The sequence below is a fragment of the Thermobia domestica genome, chromosome 8, assembly GCF_964235325.1.
Source record: "Thermobia domestica chromosome 8, izTheDome1.hap1.1, whole genome shotgun sequence".
Classification (NCBI taxonomy): Eukaryota; Metazoa; Arthropoda; class Insecta; order Zygentoma; family Lepismatidae; genus Thermobia; species Thermobia domestica.
The window spans coordinates 194,292,369-194,312,270 of NC_137461.1; the positions used below are offsets into that span (position 1 = coordinate 194,292,369).

Here is a 19,902-nt window from a genome sequence, read left to right on the forward strand (position 1 = left end):
AAAAATTTATCCTTTATCAAAATAGTAGTCTTAAAATGCTTGATTATCACAATGTTAAGACATTAAAGGAGATCAAAGTTTTCCCATCGTTAAGCCATCCTATCACTGACAAGTCATGATTTCAGTTAAGCAGATTCACAGATTTTAAGATTGTATTTCAGAGCCACATATTTGAATTAGTATTAAATAAAGCACACTTTTTTAAAAAATTTATTTTTATATAATAACTGTTCTCTCTGCACTTAATTTGAGAGTATTATCTGCGATATACCGGTACAATTAACATGGGGAATGGTTTTAGTCTGAAATTATGAACCTAGGTGTATTTTCTTTGTGAATTTAAGTTTATGCATTTTTCAACCAAGTATTTACTCTCTGTAAAATTTCATCTCGTTTTAAAATCTTACTTCAAAACATACTGATTTCACATGTTGCAATCCTCCCAAAACTTTCTTTACATACATTCCGTGTGGAGCCTCCTCTGCGCTGAGATGAAGAAGTTAATCCTGTCGTTCTCGTTTTCTCTTTTGACTATTTTATAATGCATATCTAGCTGATTACGAAGTCTATATGCGAATCATCTTGAACATGTAGAGAGTAGTTGGCATACGCGACTTTGGCGTGGGAGATCCGGGTTCAATTTCTGGCGGGAGCTCATGTGGTTTGGAACTCACATTAAGGTGGAAGTTCACGTCTCATATAGCCTCGCTGCTGAAAGGGACGCTAAATTCAAATTTAACCCAATGTTTGAATATGTAGAAAAGGCATATGACCCATATATTGAAAATCAAGAATACATTTAAATTCTGAAGCTGCTATTATTTTCCATTCATAATTGTTAAGATCCACCTTTAAAATGATGTTTTTCATCTCAACAAACAAGGACAAGGCTTGGAAATGGACTACCCTCTCTCTCATCTCTCAAATGTAATGTCTAATTATTTGCAAAAGTCAGAAATGTTTTTCAAATATAGGTGTGGAAACTTGTCTGTTGTGACATTCAACTAATCGAAATCCCTAAGCAACATCTCTATACGAGTAAAAGTGTGTAACTGGCCTGATGAACTAGTTGTGGTTCGCTGGAGAAGTGAGTATTCTGACCCAGCCGTATATTTTCACTCTTTGGATTTTAAAACATTTATCCTACCATTTAATGATGCAATAAATAAATTATATTATAAGGGAACTGACCATTATTGTCTCATGTAGGTGGAATCTTCTATTTGGAGTTTAGAGTCCCGTTTAGCAGCGAAGCTATATGAGACGTCGACTTACAACTTAAAAAGGGATTTGAACCACATGAGCTCCCGTTGGGTATCGAACCCGAGTCACCTGCCCCAAAATAGAGTTCAAGGATTGAAGAATGTACAACTCGATCAAGATTCGAACTAGGGTTTTTCAACCATTATAGTACGTAATTTGTTTTCTGACTATCCACATATTTCCACGTAGTCTGATTGGTTGAGTAAAGACTTAGCATAGCAAGAGTGAAAACTTTTAAGCAGTCAGGAAGAAGACTGAGTGGTTTAGTTATTACCGCTTCGGTACAGAAGTCAGAGATCCTCAGTCCAGTCGTACATTCCATTGTTTGAATTTCGTGTAATGAACTTACTGGTACTGTTGGTACCATTTTACACTAGAATTAACAATATTTGCGAATACTAATAGCTAAGTTATTGAATGAGTTAAAGATGTTGTATTGATGCTTGCCATTGGCGTAACTAAGGTATTTTCCTTGGGGGTGGGGGGGGGAGGCATGGCCCTTAGTTCTGAAAATTGGAAGAATCTTTTAGAAGACCTTGTTATAATATTTTATATGTATATATGTGAGCCCCACTTAGCCCGCACTCATTATCATCTCTTCAAGTTACTTGGTTCTCCTAACACGGTATTGTCATATAACAGTTCAGTGAAAATCTATTACATCAGAAATTTGCTTAAAACTGTATATTTTCTATATTCTGTTGCAACTAAATAACTACCTAAAATCTACTCTACTTATGAAAACTTAATTTCCTATTACTGTTTTACTCTTGTAATTCTTAGCGAAAGTACATTATTCATAGTCGTTAACTGTCATGTTCTCAGTTTACTCTTACATCCAATAGAAATGCAAATAAATACACAAGCAATGACATAATGTAAAATTTTAACTTTTTAAAAATTAGTCATGGGCTAATATTTATTCATTACTGTATTTAAAGTGTAAAATCTTTTAAGTTTTACAATAAATCGTTGTCGTTTGCTAGTGTTGCAGCTTAATTACACAAACCTTTGCAAATAAAGAAATACAATCATTTTTTATACACAAAACATTTTTAACTAATAAAACAAATAATGGTATGTAAAATTATCGAATCGGAGAAATATAGTTGGCTAACTTCCCGTACAACTTAAATATTATTAAAAAAAAAAAAAAAAAAAAAAAAAAAAAAAAAAAAAAAGAGAAGGAGGTCAACAATACGGGAAGAAAAGACTTGTAGATGGACTTGGAGGGATTTGTTTTCCTATAAAAGATGTTTGCTTTCCATTATCTTTTCAATGAAATATTAAATTATACACCTTACAATTTACAATTTTCGAGAGAACCTATAATAAGTGGCCCTGATGGACAAGCATAAGTGATTGTAAACAACAAGCATTTAATGAAACAAAGATTTAACCAGCAGAATTGATTGATAATAATGTTGATCGCAATATTTTAACAGAGAGAAAGAAAGCGAATTAAATGGTACAAAATAACTTTTACTTTAAATCATTAAATCAGATTTTATAAGCATTTAACATTTTGCAACAGATATAAGTCAATATTTGCAATATTCCTGAATTACATATGAGCTTCTTAGCGTACTGTTGTAGTTGCATCGTTATCAACCATCGGGAAATATGGTTACAGCCAGGGGTCTACCGGATCCGGACCTTCAAAAAATACATTTTTTAATGATTGTGTTTTGTCTGTACCAGGGCGCACTCATGGAAAGTCCATCCGATCTGGACCGCATGCAATCTTAATAAAACTATACTTGCTTTAACATAAAATCAGTAATGTGGCTTAATCATTTGATCTTATACTATACCTGTATTCTTTCCTTTCTGATAAAAAACCATCTAGTCTTTAATAATTTTTTCCTGTAAATACAAGTAGAAGTCGTGCGTTCCAGGGGCACAATGAACCAGGGGGCATGGCATCTATAGCCCTCTTGAATTTCTTACCTCTTTGCCTTCCTATCACTGAATTCCGTTTTCTATATTTCATGTGGGCAACATAATGTAATTGCATATAGAGAGAAACAAATCAACTGGAAGGCAATATACGTTTTTCGTATATCAAAGTTTTTGGAGTTTTTCAGGTTGCACATAAGTGAAAGTAACAAGTAAATGCTCCAGTATATTTAAGATACCTATGTATTGCTTCCACATTCTGACGACTCTAATTTATTATGCACTTCTTAAGAGTAAATTAACTCTTATTTATAAATAGGGCGATACAAGTAACAAAGGACATGAATTTTCTTGTACTAAGGGACAATACTTTGCATATGATGATAGCTATTTGATGTAGCAATAATGAACTTACGAAATTGTATTTTTTAAAACCAATATGTCTAGTTCCATACTCACTGCATGCTATTTCAGCAAATAATGTCATAAAACTGCAATATTATTTGCTTTATATAACATTACATTCCTTGTATTTATAAAGTTATTTGACAATGCAAAAATTCCCATTCTATTGAGAATGAGGAAGCAAACTATGGTTCCTATATTGTATTTATAATTATTTAACAAACAAATTAGTTGGCAATAATCGGTTATCAGATTTATAGTTGTCCCTAGATACAATAATTTACATGCCGTTCCCCTAACCAAGAGACGACACGACTTACTCGGTTAAAATTGCTCTGGCTCTTATTATCGCTGCGATACCCATATAACTTTTACAGTACGAGGTTACAATATCAGGTTACCGGTATCAGGAACATAGCACAAATATATTCACTTTTCAAGAACAAAACATAAAAAGTGTTCCTCGGGTGCACGACTTCCGTTACTTGGAAATTATTTAACATTTACTCGGGTGCACCGTTAACGTTGTGTCTGTGTCGTGAAATATCGTACCCCTCCCAACTTTCGACACCGTACACAAAAATTTCTGGGTGCGCGCCTGGTTGCAGTTTATACCTTAAGAATGTAAAAAGTTCATAAATAATTTCAGCTCATAATATAATAATAATAATAATAATAATAATAATAATAATAATAATAATAATAATAATAATAATAATAATAATAATAATAATAATAATAATAATGAAAAGCGACAAACTATGGTGAATAGTGACTTTTGAATGAGTATTATAATGCATATAAATAGAAAGCAACAATCGCTTGAATTTAGCAGTTCAAGAATTCGGTCTCTTCTTTCTTTCCTTTCTGTTGTTTTTTAGTGTACCTTAATAATTTGCTCTGAGAATATAAACTATTCAAATATTACTATGTTATAAATAAAATAAGACTGGTTTATCATACATATAAACAAGAAAACTTACTACATCAATAATATTACTTGAAACAATACAAAAATAATTTACATTAATGAAGCTATCAAATAAAAAAAAAACGCATATAGCACAAGTTAAGAGGTTGCTAAACTGCCCACTATCACATTAGCCCAGGGATTTTGTTATATCTAGGCACCAGACCTATATTTTCTTTTAAGAAGTCGATTTGCGGACGAGTATAGACACTATTAAATATGTCAAATGCAAGCCTCATTAAAATTGTTGTACGAAAATTGAGGTAAATTAATAACATTATTTTCGTCCAGTGCAAAACTTCTGGGGTGGGCCAGCCCTCCCTGGCCCCCCTTTAGTTCCGCCTATGATGCCCATGGATAAGTGATAAATTTCATAAAAGAAGAACAAATGCATTCAAGGCGACCACAGCTGAGCACTGATAGCACGTGCGATAGATAGAAAATGCTCACATGCAATTCAGCCAATAAGATAAGAGTATTCGTAAAAACTGTGGCAATCTCGCTTTCAAATATTTATAATTAGCGTGTCAATGTTATCGTAATACCGTAGCATGAAACCTCAGGAATTGAATGAGTGAATTTGAATGGGGACACCAGCATCGTGGCTATTTGTCCCTGTCACGAGAAACCAAACCTTGGATTCACCCCTTGAACGGCCAGAGTTACAAATGCTACGATATATATATCTCAAAACTATGAACATACCGCCTACTCTCTCTACCGCCATTTCACCTTTAGTAAACTCAGATGATGTGACAATGAACTCCTGTTTGCTTAATTTGACGATGGTCGAATAGGTTATGGTATCTGTAAATTAAGGGATGAGTCAGGCTTCTCAGCTCTGAATACTGTTATCATCAATACGTGATGTATACAATGCAGTATATTTAAGCTATTGAAAACTGAAGTTATTCACTAGAACCTCCAAGATTTCTAAGAACCAAAATATAACTAAATACCAGTTCATCTAAATATTCATTTCATTTCACTTTTCTAAGGGAAGTGTTCAAAGGGTAAATCCAAGCTTTTTCCTTCTTTACAAATAAGGCTGGCGAAAAGCAGTTTATTATATACGTTTAGATTGCATATGGATAGAGAAAATTTATTTAGCCTTGTCCTCACGCAACGAGGAGTTCAGAAGAACGGGACCTACAGCTTAAATAGGGCTAGTGAGTTTTTTTTTTTTTTCTTTCTTTCTTTAAATTAGAGGAATGATTTATGTTAACAATGCAACCCAAAGATGTAAATTAGCATTCAGAAAGAAAATAAACAGGTCTTGTATTTACCTCTATCTAGCCGGCATCTCCACCTTATGATTAAGAATAGTTTGGTTTTAGCTCTGTAAACATCTCGGTCATACTGCAGTTTCAATCGATCGTGCTATACTAAAATGAGGAACAGAAGTTACTGTAAACTAATAAAAGCAAGTGCTTGTGTATTTTGTAAATATCCTGCGAGTATTTTCGAACATAAAAAACATGTAGGACTGATCTTTACTAAAATACAGTTAAAAGGCAACAAGGACTTGTGTAACATGTTTGGTTCACTGCATTTGAGTGTAATTTCTCAGCATCAACGTTATATGAGACGAGGACGTGTGGCTTAACGTGGAATCCGAGCTACGATTTTTCACTGGCAAATGTAATATACTTTGTGTGTGTTGTAACTGTTTTTTAATGAAACTAGAAGTCATAAGATCTTCCTTTTCCCAATGAAATATCTGACAATCCTAAACTTAAAGTGGGAACAATCCTAAGCTTCAAGTGGTATCCAAACCACTATTTGGTTTGCATCCGAAAGAAATGGTCCTTCATTTCGACACGAATACAGGACCGCTTTGATTACAAAGATGACGAGTTTACTGATTTATCCGAGGAGGACACCTGACAGAAATATGTTACACAGATCTCACATACTTGTCAATATTTGAGTCATTTCACAAGAGCGAAATGATACACAACTGCACAAGTGAAATCAGTGCACCGAGTTATTAAAATAAATGGACAACTTCAAAAGACTACAGAATAAGGAAGACCTGATTTACTCCAAATTAAATCAATAAGTCAGAAATACAACGACTTAATTCAATTCGTGTATCAATAAAATATGTGAATAAAGATATGAACAATATGAATTCACTGTCTCTCTACAATTCATATATATACATATGTAGAAAGTACTTTTGATTTTATTAAAGCCATTACATTCATGTTACCTGAATTTGTGATGTATGAGAACAGATCTTCTAGACGGTTTGAGATACGAATATATTTCACAATCAAGTTCACAGTATTTGTGGCATTTTTACTCTTAAATGTATTTATTTATTTATTAACTTCTTTTGGTTTTAAATTCCTTTTAAACCATCTGGTTTAAACCAGCCAACCATGTTTAACAATAAACTATACGGTATAAGTTATCAATATATCTACTTTGTTATTTACTGCGTCTAATATTTAATGTACTATTAATTGTACTGTTTCAGTTTCCTGACACTTCGCCCAAGAGCCTACGGAACTAGCAATCCAGCAAAGCTTTTACGAACTAGAGCAAAATTGTACCAGTTTCAGAAAAGTCTTGTGTAAGTTTCTCACAGCAATAAACAATTTCAAAAGAAGGCATTCTAGTGTAAAGGAATTTACATGTTCATATTTAGAAAATAGTGTAAGAATCAACTGTGGGAAGTGAGATAGATTGCCAGCGAGTTTCCTGATCTGCTGAGGAAGGTTATCACGGAACACAGAAACGGTACACTTAGTAGTACATTAAATATTAGATGCACTAAATAAAGTATGTATATAAATTGCTGGTAATATGCGTCAATTCATACCCTTAAATCTTTTCTCAGTCCATTGGAAGAATACTTCCTACCTAACATATTATTTTTAAATGCCTATGGAAGACTTCTTACCGCCTCTCACACAAATATATGTTATTTGCAACACAAATTTGTACTGTATGTAGGAGATATACCCCGGAAAAAGTCAAACGATCAACACGAGGTGAGTACGTGGCACTTGCCCTAACAAAAGATTCTAAATATACAGAACGGATCATAGCTTCCGATTTTTTTTTTTTTTTTTTTTTTTTTCACTACAGCAAATCTTAGAAAATGTTAGAAACAATTAAATTGATGCCATTGGCACCATAAGAACAAACTACAAAAGACTTCAATGATGAAAGAGACAGCAAAACTGAAGAGAGAAGGGTTCCAGTTCCAATGCCAGGAGGGTATTACAGTCACCATTCTCACAACTGCAAAATGACGCCAAGAATGGGATAACTTGACATGTGGGATGCCCCTATGCTGTTACTACATGAGGTTATGACAGATCTTGATCAGTTCGACCAGCTTTGAGAACATATGCAATTGGCCAACTTTCCCGAAAATGATAGAATTGTTCCTGTACTTCCTCATTGATCTAATTCTAAAAACCTTTTTACTCTGGAAGTAAGTGCAAGAGATTGGAGTTCAAGACTAACTAGCTTCTGTTATTGAGTGGCAAGACAATTGACTGTAGAATTCTGAAATTGCAAACATAAATAGGATGTCTACTATTTCAGATAAATAAAATTCCCTGACTTTTCCATGTTTTCCAGACCAAAACAGAAAATTTTCCAGACTATATTTTAGTGAAGTTAAATAACCGCTAGTCTCTAAAAACTTGTAGATTCATAATATCTGTTCTCTTTTTTGTTGCGACAGTACCTATTTATTCCTGGAAAGAAATATATTGTCAAATAATGTATTTTTTATGGCCTCTCATCTCCCCTTATAGGCACCTCTTTCCGCTCCTTGTTTCAATACAATATATATATATTCTCTCTCTCTCTCTCTCTCTATATATATATATATATATATATATATATATATATATATATATATATATATTCCTTCTTCAAATGCAAAAAGTGTGAATCACAATACGTATATAATACACAAGAATGCGTATAAAGACTTTACATTTCATACCACGTACTTGTAAGGTACACTCAGTTACATAAACTGGACTATTGAAGTGATTTACTTCTATTCGATATTCTATTATTGCAGGACATGAAGTAGGGCTAATACATACACGACAATGTACATTGATATATGGAGTGAATATTGGGAGTTAAAAGAGGAAGCTGAAAATCGAGGAACGTGGACGAAACATTTTTCGGCCCAAACTGAAAATTAAAGAAGGAAAGAAAGGAACTTCATTGGTCCCAGGACCTGCCAAAAGGCAGAATACTTAATAATATATGTACGAAGATAACATTTTTTACCATTTCCATGTTTGGACCTTCATATTTAGGAACAAATGAAAAGCGTGGTTTATTATGAATTCTAAAATTGGAGTTATTGTCTGTGGGTGCTTGCCTTCTATGCTGCATATCGGTGTAATGTGATACTATGACAAGTGCACAAACCTATACAAGTACGCTATTTTTATGCGATATAACGTTTCTTTTCACTATCCTCGTTTGTGCGCATACCCTCCGTCGCTGGCGCACCTGCTCCCTATGGTCGTATTCTTGCCGGACCCCCCCCCCCTGCTGCGTTCCTGCCCTGTCGCGGTTAGATAGCATTCGTGCTCCTTAGTAGCCATCTAGCAGGGTTTTTTTTTCTCTCAATTTTTATGACATTCGTCGTCACGTGTAATTACAACCGAAAATGGTTATATCAGTTTGCAAGCATATTATCAATCTGTACGCAATTATTTGAGCAAGCCAAAGTATATAAGGGATCAGAATGTATTAGGAAAATTATTTAAAGCAAGGAAAGGCAAAGAAAAAATGTTAATTTGACGGTGTATTATTAATCTGTACGGAAAGTGTATTACATAAGCCTATCCTTTAACCTGAAAAAATGGTCTTGTACCTGATCTCAACACCTATGCCTATCAGAATTTCTGCCCAGAATAGTCTGTATTCCATGCGATTTACAGTACAGTATAATATTTGATTTATTTATTAAGAATTTTGAACCAATTTTAATTCAGAAGTCATGGGTTATGATCAAGCCTTACAGTGAAACTTAAATGAATCACTAGGAGCATTTAATGGCCAGTCACTACGAGCGTCAGCAGCCAGTCTTTCTGTTCCCGTTGCGATGAAGTCAATTGATGACACATACTGTACATTAACAATTCAAAATAAATTTTCTGAAGAAAGTGTAGTTCATAGTCAAATGAAAGTATTTCAAAAAGAAACACTGAAACAGAAGAAACTATACAAATTAAACTACAGGTCGAGAGAAAAGACGAAAACAGCAAAATAAAAAGGTAACAAGAAAATAACTATTTAAAAAATAGCAGTAATAGTTCACTTAAAGGGGAGTTTTTACTTTGTCGATTTGTGGTCGATTCAGTTGAACTAACATTTTTGACTAAGTCGAGGTGTAAACAGGACTTCGACTGAATCGCGTGTGGGTTGAAGGTGACGAATCGACTGGCAACTGAATTGAATTAGGTTCTACTTTCTGGAGTCGATTCGATGAGATTGACCAGCGAAGCCGACTACATTGCCTAATGGAAACACTTCACTTGACAGGTGAAAAGTAGAACTAGAACGCTTTCGAAATAGCCCGTATTGAAAGTAACAAAATTATGTAGAGCGCTTTCGAAATAGCCCGTATTGAAAGTAACAAAATTATGTAGAGTCAAATAAGAAAGAAAAAGAAATGAGTATTATGAAACGCAAGTACACACCAAAATAAGTGCTTCAAAAAAGTTTGGTGCAGGTATGGTAAAGATATACCGAGACGAAAATACTTTCTTTCATAAAAATGATCCTTTCTTACATCATATCATATAAAGGTGAATGTATCGTGGCGGACGTAAGTGTTTGACTAGGTAATGGCGACTGCTTTGAAACAAATGCAGAGTATGAAAATTAAATCTGTCATATTTGTAGTTTCATGTGAAGAAGAAACTAACTTGTGAACCAAAGGTTAAAGAACAACTCAAGCTATTAACATAAACTTTGCCGAAGATTGTCCAGTCATACCATTATAAAAGAAATACGAAAGACTTTTTGAGTCGAAGAAATATAACATACAACTTTGCAAGCGGACGCAAAGAAACTTAATGTAACCAGACTAAAGACGAATCGTTTACCGCGTAGTGATCACGATTCAGTGTTCAAGATGCATAACCAGTAAGCTGGAGGTTCTTGGTACGAATCCATGTCGGGCATTTCTTCTTCTTCTTCTTCTTTTTTTTATTTTACGATTTTTGATGGCGATGACATACGTTTTATTATATTCAGGTATTTGAATACTCGGATGTTTGAATAATTGAACTATCAAATCTTCAGGAATAATAATAAACTAATAATTATTATTATCATCTCGTAGAAGATTAAAAGATAGGTGCTAATTATCGCTCAGGTCATACCATTACAAGCAGAAACGTGACATTTGGGAAGAATATTTCTGTTTTCTTTAATATTGCCCACGAGAAGAGAAATTTCTCATCTAGTTTCTAAAACAAACAAAATAACATGAGAATTAACAATTTACATTCGAGACGGGACAAGGCTAACTCAAATTATCGTCTCGCTTTAGAGATGAGAATCGAGAGGAGACGAGAGGTACCGTCAACATTTCTAGTCTTTTATCGATTCTCGAAATAACGTCTGTCCACTCTAAGTAACAATTGCTCTGTAGACTGAATGTTACTTTGTATTTCAGAGTTCATTCAATTATGGTATGTGTAGGTATTTTCGTAGCAAAGCTATTATAATTACCTCTGCATATCCTAAAAATTAGTGTTTTATGTGCCTTACTGTTGCGTGATATTCAGTTATTTTTATTACAGTTATTTTCCGTAAGACATACAGTAGAAAACTTTCTATATGAAACTTTAGTGGAACGCTTTAGTTTAAAACTTGGGCAGTTGCAGAGATGTGTCTTGAAGGTACGGAACCCCTTCCCCGAAATCTCTACTTTTAAGTAAGTTTTGCCAAATTTTGGGGCAACTTTAAAACTTTTAATACCATTATTATTATTATTACAGAAGTGTTGTGAATTTAATGGTTCACCCTGTTCCACCTAGCTCCTTCCCAGTAGGCATTGTGATGGACAAACACCGTGTGTGTGTAGGTTTTCTCCGGGTACTGCTTCCTCCTACTTTCTTTATTCCAATATTTCTTTCATTCTTACCATCGAAGTCTTCTGTAGCTTAGCAGCATAACCATTACTTAAAAACAAATTTTCTTATGGCTCTTGTGAGTTCAATAGCTCTACTTTCTACATGAATTTTGCCTGAAAATATTACGTTTAACATTTAGCTAGTTGTAGGGACGTATACAGAGGCTATGTCCTGATGGTCCTAACACTTCTCTTTAATCATGACTATTGTGTAACTTTTGCCTAACGCTAGGAGCGATTTTACAGATTGTAATACAATCTGTCCTCATACGGAATTTGTCTTCTATATTATTATGATTATTATTACTGAAAATTTGAGCCCTCAATATTACGTCCTATTTCAATGGAAATAAGCATACTGAAGTTAAGAAAAATCAAAAGAAATTTTTTGGACCCTCTACAAGAGATACTTAGGAAGGAAAAGAAAGGGGAAAAGACAGTGTCAGCTACTGGACAATATGAAAATTGAACCTTCGGATACCTTAACAGAAACTAAGTAGAATTCGTCTTCATCGCGATACCTACTAACGTCCTATCTTTGGGTAAAAGACACTGGATTACATATGCGTTATATTGATATTTTAACAAAATATACATACAAATATAAGGAAAGAATAGTTCCTATTTACCAATTTTCGTTGAACGAATATATGGAACGTGTTGAAAATGGCGAACGAAAATATTATTTCGAGTAAGAGTGGAAGAACTTAGAAACAATTCCACAATGACGTTTCAAACAAATTTAGGACTCATACTAGGCCTTAAGGATGACCCTTTTGTATTCATGAATTGTTTGCGAAACACACGAAGTTTTCAGACAGCAGGAATCGAGATTGTAGACTGTGACGTCATGTTGTTAGCTTTTCCCCTGTGAAGGAAGTCGTTTCAACTCTAACTTGTCAAAACGAAATAAATTAACTATTTGGTCTAGGAATTAATTCGTGCGGTTGGTACGCACACATTGAAGCTCTAGTACAAACACAAAATACATAAATACCTTAAGAAAAATATTGTCCATCGCTAGCCACCACTTTCGCCCATCTGTCAGGCAATGTACGGATTCCGTGGCGAAAGAAGTCCTCATCCTTGGAAGCGAACCAGTCAGAGACCCATGTTTCGATATCTTCTGAAGAAGTAAACCGCTGTCCAATCAAATCGTTGTTCATGCAATCGAACAAGTAGTAGTCCGAAGGAGCAACGTCTGGTGAATACGGCGGGTGGGGTAAAACTTCCCATCCGACATTTTCTAAATAGGTTTTGACCGGTTTTGCGACATGTGGGCGAGCGTTATCATGTTGAACAATAAGTTTATCATGTCTGTTCTCCCATTCTGGTCGTGTTCTGGCCAGAGCTTGCTTCAAACGCATTAATTGTCGTCGATAACGTTCTCCATTCATAGTTTCACCCGGTTGCAGCAGCTCATAGTACACCACACCTTTCATATCCCACCATATGCACAGCATAACCTTTGCACAGTGAATATCTCGTTTTGGTTGTGATGGACCTGGTTCACCTGGTTTCACCCAGGCCTTTTTTCGTTTAGGGTTCTCGTAATGGATCCACTTCTCATCACCCGTAATAATTCGATGCAGAAACCCCTTTCTGCTCTGTCGTTGAAGCAGCAATTCGCAAATGGTTTTTCGTCTTTCAACGTCTCTGTCTTTCAATTCATGTGGAACCCAATGTGACATCTTTTGAATCATTCCCATGGCTTTCAAGCGTTTGGAGACTGTTGTTTGATCAACGCCTAATGCTGCTGCAAGTTGTTCCTGCGTTTGACACGAATCCTGCTCGAGAAATGCTGTCAATTCTTCGTCTTGAAATTTTTTTGGCTGTCCAGCTCGCTCTTGGTCTGCCAAGCCGAAATCACCACTTCTAAACCGTGCAAACCACTTCTGACACGTTCGCTCAGCTAGAGCATGGTCACCATACACTTCCACCAAAATACGATGACTTTCAGTCGCACTTTTCTGCATGTTAAAGTAATGCAGCAGGACACCCCGCAAAAACACTTTATCAGGCACAAATTGCGCCATGTTCACTTAACTACAAACTGGTGTTGTTGACGCTTTAATCCACTGCCCTATACTACGAACGATACGCGATGACAGGGGTTTGCAACACATGTGTGGATACACGGAACTGTGGGACGCTCCGTACGTTGCGCCATCTCTTGTCCACCCGCACGAATTAATTCCTAGACCAAATATTTTTCATGTTATTATACATCAGAAATGTCAACATTGTAAATTATAAAATTTTTCTGAATTTCCTCGGAGGAAATCGAACCGCAGATCCCTAACTCACGAAACGAATGCTGATACCACTACCCTAAGACTGCTCTTTTAAATAAGAGTCAAGAAACACTCATGTATGTAGGAAATTGCAAACATTTACGATACCAATATTTTATTAACGATGAAACACTGATTTCGGCCCTGATACAATACTATATTCCAGAGAATTTAAGTTTAAATTTTTTAAAAAAAGACCGAAAGTATCTCCGTAACTTATCTCTATTATATTCGGCTATTCTCGTTTTACAGATATTTCCAGTAACCTTTAACGACAGGGACACGAACACAGATACATCGAGGACATTTAATATTTCAAAGGCTCTTCCACCGGGAATCGAATCTGAGACCCCGCCAACTACACTATCTGATGGGTGGGGTACTTGGTTCGTTCCCAAGGCAAGTAAGTTTGAGACTGATAACATCGTGCTCGTGGGTTTTCTTGACACTCCCACTTTCTCATTCCACCAATTCATCCATCATAATTCACTTGCTTTAATCAGTCTTCCTCAACCTAACAGGCTTCATCGTGGGACATTAAACGTAAATTCTTCATTTTCAAGCTGTTAACCCAAATCAATCCGAATCGAAAAACAGTTGTATTTTCTATACAACTGATTTTTTATATATTTTATTCGATGTTATACTATTTACTATTTGTATTTTACGTCTTATAAATTGGAAGAGAAGTTTATGACAATTCAGAGCAGCAGGGACATATACAGGATTTAGGCCCTGGCGGTCCAGAGGGACTTCCTCCCTCTGATACTACTTTTCTGTATTTTTTTTTTTTTTTCTAATTTTAGAGATGATGTTGGACACTTTAGTATACTAAGTTCTCATATTGAATTTGAAAAAGCTCTCGATCCCTGAAATAAATTCCTGTCCACGACCCTGTCTACGTCCTAAGCAGTGACTATCTTAGGAAGTCATCAGGTGGTAATGTCTTCCTGAAGAAAAGACAGTTTCCTAGAAGTCATATTACTAATATTTCTCGATGTAATGCCACTATTTGTGCACGATGTAATGCACACTTTTCATTCTCAGTGTACCAAAACTCACCACAAAGGAACTGTTTTGAAATCTTCACTGATTCTCCCCTCTGATCCCCATGCCAATGAGACCAAATTTGGACATATAACACATCTAGAATATCACTTATTTATGTCAGTGACCCCGAAAACCATGCCTTCGATACAAATATACGTTGTTTTTGATTCGTTTCGCCAGTCACTCTCAATCTCTGACTAGCATGCCAACCAAGGCTTAACTTGGATTTAAGCAGCACCGGCAGTGTCACTATTCATCTCTGCTACCGCGAAAGCTATGAATTCGACACTAACATCGTACGTCTTCTATTACTTCTATATGTCACCTCTTCACCTCCTAGGAATGGTTTCAGTTTCTTACCACTCCCACAGTATTCTTCAGAGGGTAATTTATACGTATAATAAATTTGTGTGAAATTCCTCCAAGAGTCGCGTTGCATCGTACGGTCAACTTAGCGTTTTTTGAGAGAGAAAAAATTTTAAGAAACATAAATATATTACAGTACTAATGGAATATTGTATTACCGCCTGACTTGTCGTTGTGCAAAACTTCATCATGATATGACGTAGTAAAATAAGTTGTAAAGTTGTAAGATTTAATATCAAAGTTAAAACATCACAAGATAACGAAAAACATCTAAAAACAGAACGTATATTTGAAAATAACTTCAGTTTAAACTAATTGCAACTACATTTAATTCAAAACTGAACTTCTGGAATGCACAGTATGAGCGTAGCTACAAGAAAGAAAGAAAAGAAACGGTCGGGATTAGAACCAAGGACCATCCCCACAGTTGTTCTTTACACTAACCATTCATCTAACACAATCACGTAAACGAGTACTTTCTTAAAGTTATAAATTCGCATCCAAGTGACCTCATGAGCATTTCCACTTTTTAAACTTGTTCTTTTCAAAAGTTTGACATGTTTATGATTTGTTTCATTCTCCACCAGAGCTTCGCAAAATGTGATTTATGTCTGAGCATTTGGCACTACGTTATCAGATGGTTCTATTAAATATAATTCAATTAACATAGTAGTAACAAACTTTTACTTCTCCCACCGAGTCAACTTCTGGAATATTCCATTCTATCAGTTCCTCAACGTAGTTAAAGAACAAGTACGAGTGGCTACATAGGGGCCTCCGAACGGATAAAATCATGATTCGAAAGATAAGGGATCTATGGTTCGAAACCTGTCTCGGGAGCTGAAGATTTTTAAAATTCTTAATACCGCACATCTCAAGATCTTTCCCTACCTTTGTAATCATCTGATACTCTAAAATGAGTTCTCCAACTTAATACAACAACTGTCTGATATGATCCTCGCAGTTCGGAAACTTTCATTCTTCTGTTTCACAAAATCACAAATCTCTTCATAATATGGATGTTGCCGGATCATTTTTCTGCAATTCTAAACTTGCATATGTAAAGCATTCCTCTTTGTTTCTCATTACTCGTGTTTACGCGCGAAGTCACCATCGCTGTCGCCTGCTCTCTTCAGACGGATCTCTGCGCTATCCCGTGGGTCCACTGACTTCGTTGTGCACTGACTTGGTTGAATAGCATTTGTGCTTTCTTGTGGCCAGTTAGCACAATTTGGTTCGTGCTTCTTTATTTGTACCTGGGTTACTGCTGTATCGCCGGACCAATTTTTGAAAATTTTCCAGATGAATTGGAGAATTTGTTTCGGATTGTGAGGAAGAGTGAACGGAAGTCAGGTGAGGGGAATAGTTGAAGTTGAGAAACTACTTCAGTTTGGAAATGGTGCGTAAATGACAAGACTGCCACGTATCGTGTGAAAAGCAATTGTAACTAGCGAAAACGAGATGAACATATGACAAAATCTAATATAATCTAACCTAATTTATTGGATGGCATTTAGTATCTCCTCCAAAGCTGTGCAACATTTAAGCTATGCATTCTATGATATATAAAGTGTCCTTCCAGTATTCTCGTTTATGCGTACTCCACCGCCGCTAACGCGCCTGCTCCCCACGGATGCACCCCCTCGATACCGCTTGGGTTCTCTGCTGCGCTCCTGCTCTGACTCGGTTAGATAGCATTCGTAATTTTTAGTGGCCACCTAGTACACATTGGCTCGTGTTTCATGTACTAGTTTTCAAGCAATATGTCCACACTGTATTTCAAACAATAATCACTACCAAGTTACCCAGGGGCACAACCTAGTATTTTGGGAGAGAAACCAAATAACATTCACTTTTCTATTGATTATTATTATTATTATTATATTTTTTTAAAGTTTCGTGTGGTCCGGAGATGCAGCAGTAATGCCATGTATCCTTTATGCCATACACCTTGATGCAATATTTACATTCAAATAGTGAGTTTTTATCCTAAAGTATAAAAGCTTACGCTCCTCTGCTTTGAAGATAACTGATTTGTAAGTCAACCTAACCTAATCTAACGTAATGCAACCTAATCGAAGCAAACGTACATTTTAGTAACTAACTGATTTATAATTGCTTTGCTATCCTGAATAACTCATACTAAAAATACAAATCGCTGAACAAACCAACGTATATTTATAAAATAATAAATGTGTGAGTTTCGCCAACTACGTATACATATTGAGCCTTATGCAGAGCCGTTTCGATATGATTAGTGTCATACTAAAGGCCTGACTACTGCAGGAAACGTTAGTCGAACTCTTTAGCATGGCACTAATCGAGAGTCAGAACAACTCTGCATAAGGCTCATTGGTTTCATCAGACACCGTCCGTATAAATAAACGGGTTAAGTTCCAAAGTTGGGCGTCCGTTTCCAGCAAAAGTTTTAGAATTTACATGGAAGATATGGATAATTTGATCGTTTGTGGGGTTGATAATATATAAGGATCTCGAAAAATGTCAGGGTAAACTTTACAAGACACGCTCCAGCTGCGTATCGATAAGTAGGGCCCTTTTACAAAGTATAGTAGAGTAGGGTAGGGTAGGGTAGAGTAAGATATAAATAAGTAGGGTAGGGGTTAGGAACGGGTTAGCTTAAGGTTAAGTAAGTTTTGATCCATTTTCATAAAATTATTAGTGTGTAATTTCCCGTTTCTGACAGAGTATACCTGCTGGAGCGGGCATTGTAAAGGTAACCCAAATATCTTTGTTCTATATAAATGGTTACAAACATGGGACTATCCAGCGAGCGGAGATAACTACTTGGCTCAAGGTAACAAAATAGTTGTACTGTGGGAAACCAACGAGCATTTATATTATCAACATGGCGGCAAATATACCGAAACGATGCACAGGACGTGAACTGACTGTGTTAAATTTCGTGAAGCAATACGTTCATAACGAGCAAAATCATCTAAAAACATTGAGAAGAGCATGAATTAATGAACCTAAGAACAACGCCCAACTTCGGAATAAATGCCTACCTATTTTGTTTATACGTGTAACGTTACTAGTATGAAATTCCAACGGGTATGCTATTAGAACTCTGTATTTGAAGTGCTATGTGTTTCACTAACCGTGCTGATGCACCTGCTCCCTTCGGGTGCACCCCGCCCTACCCTAACTTAAATAGCATTCGTGCTAACACAGGTTGGTTTATGCTTTTTTCATTGTTTTTTTTATACCATACATCTGGACGCTGTATTTATATGTAAATCGTAATTTTTCAACAATAACTTATGGCAAGGTTCTAGAACACAGGTCCCTCTTCCCACTTAGCTGTAATCAAGACAGAAAACAATGTGCTCTGCGGGGCTCTAACCCACCTTCCCACGCTAACGCTCGCTCGGTAACACCATGTGAACTAAATATTTAATTTTGGTACAGAAAAGAACCAACTTAGCTATTAACCTACTGTATATGAGGGCACCTGTGTTCTAGAACCTTCCCATGACTTATGGTCGCCCCTTTGAATTTCATCTATGCTAGGAGGGGTAAAGTTACGTTGCCCGGCACAAATCTCTTTGATCTTAATTAGTATCTCTTTGATCTGAAGAAGTTAATTAGTGAGAAAGCTTATCAACAATTATTTCCAGTTGTGTGCCCAAACTTGACCTGTATGCGAGTTCAAACATGAAGTTCATAGCTAATTTTACATCAAACTCACCGCAATATATCCAATATTAAATAAAATTACCTTTAAGGAAAACGCCTGTTGTGAACTACAGGCCTGAAGTAAGGCAGGAAAATATTTATCCCGCCATGTCGACCCCATGACAGTTTGAAATAAATCTAAAAACCCTTCCATGATCTACTTGACAACCTTCACGTGCTTTCATACGTTTCAAAACCACATGCACAAGTTTCGTGCAAACATGCGTGGAGACAATATTTTACTACAGTCACCAGTGTTGCCAACACATTAAGCGCTCTCCCTACCAGGTTTAAAACCACTAGACACAGACTAGAATACGTATTATAGTCTGTGGCACTAGAAATGTTTAAAAGCCACTAAAAATCTCAACAAATAGGAAAATGGAAAAACAACTGTTAATCCGTCACACAGAATGGACTGTTATTTGAGATATTTTATTTGCTTATACACACGGACGTACGCAGGGAGTGGCTCCTGAATGTCCGGACCCCCCAAAATTTCGACTTTTCTGAAAATTTAGTTTAATTTTAGGAGCAATTTTAGGAATTCTAATATAAAATACCCTCTTATTGAGTTTCGACCCCTCCCAAAATAAATTCCTACGTACGCTACTGCTTATACAATTGTATTGTGAAGCTGTGGCGGCGATTGGACGTTAAAAGTGGGGGGGAAGGCAAGATATGATCTGAATATTTGCGTATCAACCTTAATTTCCTTGGTTGTTTCTAACACTTTGTTTGCCGAAAGGTTGTATAACTAATAGGGTACTATCTTTTTCAGTTAAAGTACCGTATATCGTATTTCATATTTTATTAAGTAA

At 35.8% G+C, this 19,902-nt stretch overlaps 1 protein-coding gene across 1 annotated transcript in view; it reads right to left on the reverse strand.

Moving 5' to 3' along the window:
• LOC145693404 (proline-, glutamic acid- and leucine-rich protein 1-like) overlaps window positions 1-19,341 on the reverse strand; it is a 137,118-nt gene extending 117,777 nt beyond the window's left edge. Inside the window, exon 1 of the mRNA XM_081769371.1 lies at window positions 19,125-19,341. Within this exon, the coding sequence (XP_081625497.1) occupies window positions 19,125-19,235 (111 nt within the window). The 5' untranslated portion in view covers window positions 19,236-19,341. The remainder of the gene's footprint in view (window positions 1-19,124) is intronic.
• Between the last annotated feature and the right edge of the window lie 561 nt (window positions 19,342-19,902).